Source organism: Physeter macrocephalus, chromosome 11, assembly GCF_002837175.3.
Source record: "Physeter macrocephalus isolate SW-GA chromosome 11, ASM283717v5, whole genome shotgun sequence".
NCBI classification, from domain to species: Eukaryota; Metazoa; Chordata; class Mammalia; order Artiodactyla; family Physeteridae; genus Physeter; species Physeter macrocephalus.
The window spans coordinates 39478028-39487464 of NC_041224.1; the positions used below are offsets into that span (position 1 = coordinate 39478028).

A 9437-nucleotide genomic window follows, 5' to 3' on the forward strand; every position below is an offset into this window, starting at 1 on the left:
TGCGGAGCACAGGCTCCGGACGCGCAGGCTCAGCGGCCATGGCTCACGGGCCCAGCCGCTCCGCGGCATGTGGGATCTTTCTGGACCGGGGCACGAACCTGTGTTCCCTGCATCGGCAGGCGGACTCTCAACCACTGCGCCACCAGGGAAGCCCCACCCCCATACTTTTGTATACATTCCTTGCCTCCCCGACTGGACTATAAGCTCCTTGAGACCACCAAATGTTTTACATTCATCTTTCTGCACCCCCAGAGGTTCCATGCCTAGTCCAAAAGAGGTCTCAGTAACTACTTTTTGAACGCATTATTTAAAAAAAATAGGTGACATCTTCCAGGTGTAGAAACTAATCCACAGTTTGCGTAATCACCAAGCTAATCGGTCACTGCCAGAAGTAAGTTTAGATCTTTACCTGAATTTGTCATGTAACTGTCCACTCCTTTTCATAATTTGTCTTCATCCTGACTTTGGATACTGGATTGGCAACAGAGGGGAATATAGTTTTTAGAATTCTACCTGATGACTGAGTTATTGAGAGGGTTTTGAGGGGAGAAAATAACGAATTTGGTTTTAGACACGTTGAGTTTGGAGTTTATCCATCACAGATAACAGTATGAAATTCGTAGCCTCACCACTCACTTGACCTTGGACAAGTTACTTAACTTTTACTATCAAGTTCCTCAGGTATAAAACGGGGACAAGAATATCCCCCTCCCAGGATCACTGGAAGACGGACTGAGGCGTGAGGTCAGGGCCAGCACTGAGAACACAGGCGGGCGCAAGCGACATTGTATTTGACCCGCCTCCCCTCCCTTCAGGCAGGGGGGCATTCTGCTCTGTCTTAGGACAAAGGCCAGGGCTGGAAGTAAATATTTGAGAATCGCCAGCAGAGAGATAATAGTTGAGGCCTGGGATTCAGTGAAATCATTTGGAGAGAAGATGTAAGAGTGCAATAGGAAGGGGACTTCCCTGGCGGTCCAGTGGTTAAGACAGCGCTTCCACTGCAGGGGACACGGGTTCGATCCCTGGTCGGGGAACTAAGATCCCGCATGCTGCATGGTGCGGCCACATAAAATTGAAAAAAAAAAAAAAAAAAGAATGCAGTAGGAAATCTACAGCAGGAGGAGCGGAGTCAGGGAAGGGGCCAAGCCGGCTGGTGGTGGGGATGGGGGAGGACCCAAGAGCGACTCAATGTCTCAGAGGCCCAGGAATGGAGTTGAAGAAGAAAGGCATCATTCTTAGCGTGAACTGCCGAGGAGAAGTCAAATTGGATGAGGAGTGGGAAAAAGCGGTTGGACCCGGCACTTCTGATAGCAGCTTTCGGGACATTGTGGGAGGAGAGGGTGGGTTTCAGGGGCCTTTGTTAGGGTTGAGGATGCAGTAGGGAAGCAGAGGTGAGAGATGGGGCCGTCACTTAAAGGATGAAGCACCCGTGAAGACAGGGCCTTTCTTAGATTCAGAGACTTGGAGACGTGTGTTGCGTTGGGAATAAGACTGGAATTCGGCGTGGGTGGGGATGAAATTCTCAAAGTCGTGGGAGGGTGGGAATCCAGCGCTCAGGTGGAAGGTTAGCCCTGGGATGGAAAAGCAGTGCCTCTTCCAGACACGCCAGGGAGCAAGGGGAAACAGCAGAGGAAAGAGAGCTGGTAGGCGTAGGACCGGAGGGACGGCATCCTTGTCTCCCGACTGAGGTCATCCCCCCAGCGACTGGTGTGTTTGTAGTTGAGCAATGCGGAGGTTTACTTGTAAAAGCCTGCCTTGGGGATTGGGCGCATTGAAGAAAACATTGTTTGTAGGCTGTTGCTGCCGTTCCTCCCGTCCCTGTATCTTGCCCACAAAGGTGGTACGAGCGAGAAGAAATCACTTTTAATGTTTTGCTATCGTCATACCCGAAAATAGCAAATTCTAAGTAAAAATGCAAAAAATCCTGCCTGCCTATGTATCATGTCTGCCTGCTACAAAACTGTCCTGTTCCAGGTTGGGAGGGTTTAACATCTGTTTTACTTTAGGATAAAGGTTTTGGACTTCGGGATTGTTGATGTTTTTGAAGAAAATACTTTGCACTTAATCCTGCTCTTTTGTGAAAAGCTGTGATCTTTAAATGCCCTGTATTTCACACAGACTTAGTAATAGATTCCCTTTACCATCTCTCTTTTTATCCTTTATCTTTTAATTGAATTTGAGAGCTAAAAGGTCTGTAGGATCTGGTCTGACCCTTTTTACTCAGTATCAAACAATGGTTAGTTTGAGGAATCCACAAACCCGCTGGAATTTCTACGTACGGAAGATTTCTAAGTACGGAAGATTTCTAAGTAAGGGGAATTTACATTTTTTAAAAGTCCCAAGAAATTCAGATACTTCTCATTTTGGAACCATTGGTATAGAGGTCATCAGTCTTCTAGCTTTTTTTTGGTCAAAAACAACACCCTAGTGTGTACCACCTAGTGGTACCCTAGTACCACCCTAGTGGTACCCTGAAAAGGATCCTCCACTTCAACATCCTCATCTGCAAGCGGCGGGTGTTGGAACAGAGGCCTCTTAGAGCTTTCCGGAAAGTCTTCCATACCTTCAAAGAATTAGCCCCCATCCCCACCTCCCAGGCATCTCATGTGTTGTCAGGCAGTATAATAAACAGTCTAATAAACAGGGGAAAACAGTGGAAAAGTCCTTAATGTAACACTGACAAATCTGAACACTTCACTAGCACGTTACAGTTTTCAAAGCCTTTTCAAATACAGACACTGTAAAGAAAGCTTGCTGACTCCATGCAAAAAGGTCGGGCAATACCGCTTCCTTTATTTATTTATTTTAACAAATCACTACCTAATAATTACCCGAATTAGAAATGAAAATTTGAAAGAAGAAACATTACCTGGTCTCACCACCTGAAGATAATCATTATTATCATTTTAATATATTACTTTCAAGTCCCTTTTCCATATATAGATTTTGTGGGAAGGAACATAATTGTGACCCTGTTTTTTGTAGGCTGCTTTTTATGGAACATTTCAACATGAGTTTTCCCCACATTAGCTCTTGATGAGACATAATTTTTAATGGCCTCATGTTTCCTTAGGAGATTTGTTTTTAGCACAAAATCTGTCATGTGTTGTGACAGTTTTGAGGAGGGTTGTCTCCATATCTGAAATATCTGGTGAACTTTTAAAAAATATTTTTTGTTGCGAAATATAACAGATACAAGTAGCCAGATAGAAATGTTCATAAGATGTACATATCCAGCTTAATGAACTGTAAAAGGAACACTCGTGACAAGACATAGACTATAGGGACTTCCCTGGCGGTCCAGTGGTTAGGACTCCACGCTTCCACTGCAGGGGGCGAGGGTTCAAGCCCTGGTCAGGGAACTAGGATCCGGCATGCCGAGTGGCGTAGCCAAAAAAAAAAAAAAAAAAAAAAAAAGACATAGACTATAACCAGCGATCCATAAGCCCCCCCCAAATGACATGCTTCTTCCCAGCCATAACCCGTTCCCCTCCCCCATCCTTAACCACTATCCTGGTTTTTAGGGCTTCACTTCCTTGCTTTTCTTTCAGTTAAGTATCCCTAGACAGTAAAGTTTAATTTGGGTGGGTTTAAGTTTTTTGCACATGGTGTTGTATAGCATGTGTTCTCTTGTGTCTGCCCCTTCTGATTAACAGCAAGCCTTTAAGATTCATCAGTGTTGCCCTATGATATTCTGTGGCACGACTTCACCCCCGTTCACTTATCCGCCCTGCTGTTGACACCCCTTAGGGTTTCTCCAACCGCTCACAAATGGTCTTGAAGACATTTCTAATCTGTGGTGAATATACCTGGGAGTAGAATTGCTAGGTCACTGGAATTGCTACGTGTTATTATATCTTCACTTTTACTTTTTGTAAAGTGCTTCTGTCAACTTAACACCCCCATTGGGAGTGAATGGAAGTTCCTGTGGTCACATTTTTTTGTCAACACTTGATATTGTCAACTTTTAAATTTTTGCTAGTATCACATTGTGGTTTTCATTGGTGAAATTTCATTTTGTTTTTACTAATGAAGTTGAGTTTCCCTCCCTCCCTCCTTCCCTTTCTTCCCTCCCTGCCATGTCGATTTCTTCTTTTATGAAATGCCCATTTTGTAAAATGCTGCTTTTCTGTATTTGGTCATTTTTTTCCCCACTGATGTGTTCTTTATATTTTGTAGATGTGAGCCCTTTGTTGGTTATATGTGTGGCAAATATCTTTTCCCACTTGCCTTTTTACTTTCTTACTGATGTCTTCTGATGACCAGATGTTCTTTATTTTAATGTAATACCAGTTGTCATATTTTCCCCTATTAATGGCTACTGTTTTATGTGATGAAGTTTTCCAGTGAAAACGTTGAGTTGCAAAGTGTTTGTTGTCATTAAGGCTACGAATGTCTGTGTGTCAAAGGTGGAATTTGTTGAGATTGGTACTGGGTGTGTCCTGGTGCCTGTGAGTGGAAAGCTGAAAGCTGAGGGTCCTTCAGTGAAATACTCAGGTTCTCCATAAGGCGTTTCAAGGAGATCATGATCTCAGAGGATAGACAGATTCAGGGCACTCAAGAGAAAAGGCCGTTCCAGTAACCACACACCCACCTCTGCCCCTTGAGTCTGTGCCCATTTCTCCTTTACTTATTCAATGTGGCCCCCAAGGTGCATGGAGCAGGATATAAAACACAGTATCAAGATACTGAGAAAAACACCCATCAGAATGGCCATCGTCAAAAAATCTACAAACAATAAATGCTGGAGAGGGTGTGGAGAAAAGGAAACCCTCCTACACTGTTGGTGGGAATGTAAACTGATACAGCCACTATGGAGAACAGTATGGAGCTTCCTTAAGAAACTAAAAATAGAACTACCATATGACCCAGCAATCCCACTACGAGAAACAAATACCGTATGCTAACACATATATATGGAACCTTAAAAAAAAAATGGTTCTGATGAACCTAGGGGCAGGACAGGAATAAAGACGCCGATGTAGGGAATGAATTTGAGGACACGGGGAGGGGGAAGGGTAAGCTGGGAAGAAGTGAGAGTAGCACTGACATATACCCACTACCAAATGTAAAATAGATAGCTAGTGGGAAGCAGCCACATAGCACAGGGAGATCAGCTCGGTGCTTTGTGACCACCTAGAGGGGTGGGATAGGGAGGGTGGGAGGGAGACGCAAGAGGGAGGGATATGGGGATATATGTATGCATATAGCTGATTCACTTTGTTATACAGCAATTATACTCCAATAAAGATGTTTAAAAAAAAAGATGCTGAGAAAATAGGTTCGACTATAACGATAATACTCATTACTGTGATAGGTTATTCTGTGTGATTCTCATCATTCCGCAAATTTGATCAAAGAAGGTAAGGGCGAGTCTGATGCCATTTCAATCTGGAAGTCTTATGCTTTATTTTTGATTTTTAGTATTAATCATCTCTTAATCCTCTGTCCTTCAATAACTACATTCAGTTTTCATTTTCCTCTTTTCCTTTTTTGATTTATGATCTATTTGTTTATAATTAATAGCACAATATCCTGCCACGGGACGGCCACTGTGGAAAGAGCCTACACTTCAAATGTGAGGTTTGGAGGTACTCTTACCTTCAGGTGCCTTCTGACTCCCACACCCCATGCATGCAGCATCCGATGGCCCTCATGCTTTGGGATGTCATAGCCTACTTTTGATGAAAATTGTGGAGGGAGAAGGAGACCCCTAATCTTATTTATACTTCCCCCTTCAAGGGACTTTGAACTCTCAGTTAAATTCGACTGAAATGGACCTCCTAGTCCATCAAAGAAGGAATTCAGTGGCAGTTACAGTGGAGGGAGGTCCCTGGGATAACTTTGCTCCAGTCAAAAGCATCACCCTGGGTGATGGCCTGCTGATGCACTAGAACAGGGTTCATTTCTCACATCTCTCATCATTTCATCCTGATTGAAGGGATTTATGTTGTAAAAGCTATGGGGATTTAAGGCACAGAATGCTGCAGACATGAGTTCCTTCCTCGAACCTTCCGTCAAAACTCCTTTTGCTGACCATTTTTTAATAACCTGTTCTTCCAACTGAAATGAAGCCCAGGCAAGAACATCAGACAGGACGTGCATCTTGGGACCCTCCTCCACAGGCACAGTTGTATTAGATGGTGTCGAAGTTCAAAGGGCTGGGGCCACACAGAAACTTCCCTTTAGAAAGAGAGGGTGCCTCCTCGTTCTGAGCAGGTGATTTCCTACCTGCGTCTGGGGTGGAGAGAGCATCTCTTTTTTGTTGGTTTGTTTGTCTTCGATTTTTACATTCCTGTTTCCTCTTCCCTGTAGGATTCTTAATAGTCCCTTACCTATCTCCCTGCTTCCTCTTTATGCTCTGTCATGCCCTGCGTGCCGCAGGAAGATGAATCTTCACGAAGCCCAGCCTTGTTCCTGTCCCCTTGACCTGAACGTCTCCAGTGGCCCCTCACCTCCTCCAGGACAAGCTCTGCCTCCTCATCTTCCCCCTGCTGGCCTGCCCAGCCTCACCTCAGCCCTCCAGCCCCCCAAGCTGCTCACTGGACTCCACCCAGGCCCTGTGTGACTTCATGCTGCTTACCGACCGTCCTTTTTATCCCCACGTGTTCAGCTCCTGTCCACCCCTCACGGCACAGCCCAGATGTCGCCTCTCTGTAAAGCACAGAACAGCACTTACCAGCCAGAAATAGCCATTCCCTCCCCAGATTCCTTCCTAAGGGCCCCCATTTTCCTGTGAAGTTTGAGGGAGCCTGAGGGGGAGGCAGCTCAGTGAAATCCTGCCACCTGCCTCAGCTCTAGACTGACAGTTATTTTCACTGAAGGCTGTTATCAGAAAGCATGTCCTAGGGATAAACCATAATGGAAAAGTATATTTTAAAAAAAGAATGTATAGGACTTCCCTGGTGGTGCAGTGGTTGAGAATCCGCCTACCAATGCAGGGGACACGGGTTCAAGCCCTGGTCCGGGAAGATCCCACATGCCGCGGAGCAACTAAGCCCGTGAGCCACAACTACTGAGCCTGCGCTCTGGAGCCCGCGAGCCACAACTACTGAAGCCCGCAAGCCACAACTACTGAGCCTGCGCTCTAGAGCCCACGAGCCACAACTCCTGAAGCCCGTGCACCTAGAGCCCGTGCTCTGCAGCAAGAGAAGCCGCTGCAATGAGAAGGACGTGCATTGCAAGGAAGAGTAGCTCCCTCTCGCCACGACTAGAGAAAGCCCAAGCACAGCAACCAAGACCCAGTGCAGCCAAAAATAAACAAATAAATAAATAAATATTTTTTTAAAATAAAAAAAAATGTATATGTGTATAACTGAGTCACTTTGCTGTATAGCAGAGGTTGGCACATTATAAATCAACTACTTCAATTAAAAATAATAATGTAATATTAATAAACTACATTACCCAGCAAAAAAAAAAAAAAGAAAGAAAGAAAGAAAAGAAAGCATGTCCTATTGCCCTGTAAACTACAGTGGGTATTTATGCAAAGAAGTTGGAATTGTTGGGTTATAGCCTTCAACTTCACCAGATAATATCACATTATCTTCCCAAGGGCTCATACCAATTTATACTCCTGCAGCAATGTCACAGACTTCCACTTTTCCATGTCCTTGCTATCCCTTGACATTGTCTGACTTTTTAGTTTTTGCCTTTCTTTTCAGTGTAAAAAAATAAATTGTGGATTTAATTTGCATGTTCACGTACTAACGAGGTTGAGCCATCACATCTTTTGTTTTGTTTTTTTGCGGTACGCGGGCCTCTCACTGTTGTGGCCTCTCCCATTGCGGGGCACAGGCTCCGGACGTGCAGGCTCAGCGGCCATGGCTCACGGGCCCAGCCGCTCCGCGGCATGTGGGATCCTCCCGGACCGGGGCACGAACCCGTGTCCCCTGCATCGGCAGGTGGACTCCCAACCACTGCGCCACCAGGGAAGCTCTCAAGCATCACATCTTTTTACGTGTTTATTAGGCATCATGTTTTCTTTTCTGCGATATGTCTTCATTTCTTTTGTCTGTCTTTTTTCTTCTTTATTTCTACGTACTCTTAATATATTCTGGATATCCTTTGTAGGTTCATATGTAGCGTACCTGTTTTCCTGGGATTCGTCTATTTTGTTCCTCCATCACATCTGGGGTGCTCGTTCTTCTGCTTGGGCCAGGGTAGCTCACCATCACGTCTACCCCCCACCAACAGGAAGGGGAGGGCATGGAGCCTTCTATTTAAAGTTATGACCTGCAGGTTGTACATGTCACTTTTGTTCACAGCCCACGCCCAAAGCTTAGTTGTCTGCACACCAGGCTGCCAGGCAGGCCAGGAAATGAAGCCTGTATTCCACACAGCTGTTTACCCAACTAAACCTTGGCAGACAGTGGAGGGGGAGACCACTGATGGATTGAAAGACTCAGAAGGGTTAAACCCCAAGGAGAGGCTATAGAAAATATATTTGCCTTTAAACTAATTGTCTCCCAGTACCTTTTCCTGATGATAAATGTTAATTTCTTTCATATTTTATTAAAACCTCACTTAAAGGACTCTAATAATATTATGATCTAGCAAACACGCTTCTGTTTTTATTTCAGAAGTACATTTAGGATGGTCAAAGAAACTCAAGAAGGGAGAGTAGGAAATGAAATGACTCTGGGAACACTGAAATGAAGTTTATGATACATTCATATAGTTAATTTCCAGAAAAAAATGTCATGTTCATTATTTTTTGCAAAAGTTGTGGAGGACAGAATCTCAGTCACTTAGTACTGAGATAGGCCCCTAACATTTCTGTGGCATTCACATCTATCTTCAGCTAAAGGGTACCCGTGAGATGATGTGGTTTTAAACTGGCAGGTGTGGGAGTTTTGTGAGTTTATGATACTGTGGTGTTGGTCTCACTCTCTTTTTCTTTCACACATCAGCTAACAGCCCATGCCCTCTGATTTCTCCAGGTATGGCGTAAGCCCCGAGAACATCATCCTGTATGGTCAGAGCATCGGGACTGTCCCCACGGTAGACCTGGCCTCCAGGTACGAATGTGCAGCCGTAATTCTCCATTCGCCTCTGATGTCTGGATTGCGCGTGGCTTTTCCCGATACCAGGAAAACGTACTGCTTTGATGCTTTCCCCAGGTAAGCTCACTCCTGTCCAACAAGTGTTAAGGCATCCAGTGACCCAGCTTCACATCAGATGCCACCGTTAATTGTGGGCTACTAATAAATGTCTCCTGAATGCAGCTGGACGTGTGCAGCCCCTGTGCGGGGCTCCTCAGGGAACGTGGAGGTGGATATGACATGTACACCAGCCAGAAACTTGGTCCTCTGGGCTGGACTCATTTGTAAAACAATCTACCAGATGATGTATAAGGACCTTGCTGGTACCGATATCCAGGATTAACTGGTTTAGCTTGATGTGCAGGATAAAAAAAAAAGTGCCCACATGTCTGA

The 9437-nt window shown here is 44.9% G+C and overlaps 1 protein-coding gene across 2 annotated transcripts in view; it reads left to right on the plus strand.

Moving 5' to 3' along the window:
- ABHD17C (abhydrolase domain containing 17C, depalmitoylase) overlaps window positions 1-9437 on the plus strand; it is a 72469-nt gene that overhangs the window by 51976 nt on the left and 11056 nt on the right. The window contains exon 2 of one of the 2 annotated variants that reach the window (XM_024129696.3): window positions 8943-9122. In XM_024129696.3, the coding sequence (XP_023985464.2) occupies window positions 8943-9122 (180 nt within the window). Of the gene's footprint in view, window positions 1-8942; window positions 9414-9437 lie in introns of those variants that run through there. The other variant, XM_055087889.1, reaches the window with a different exon arrangement.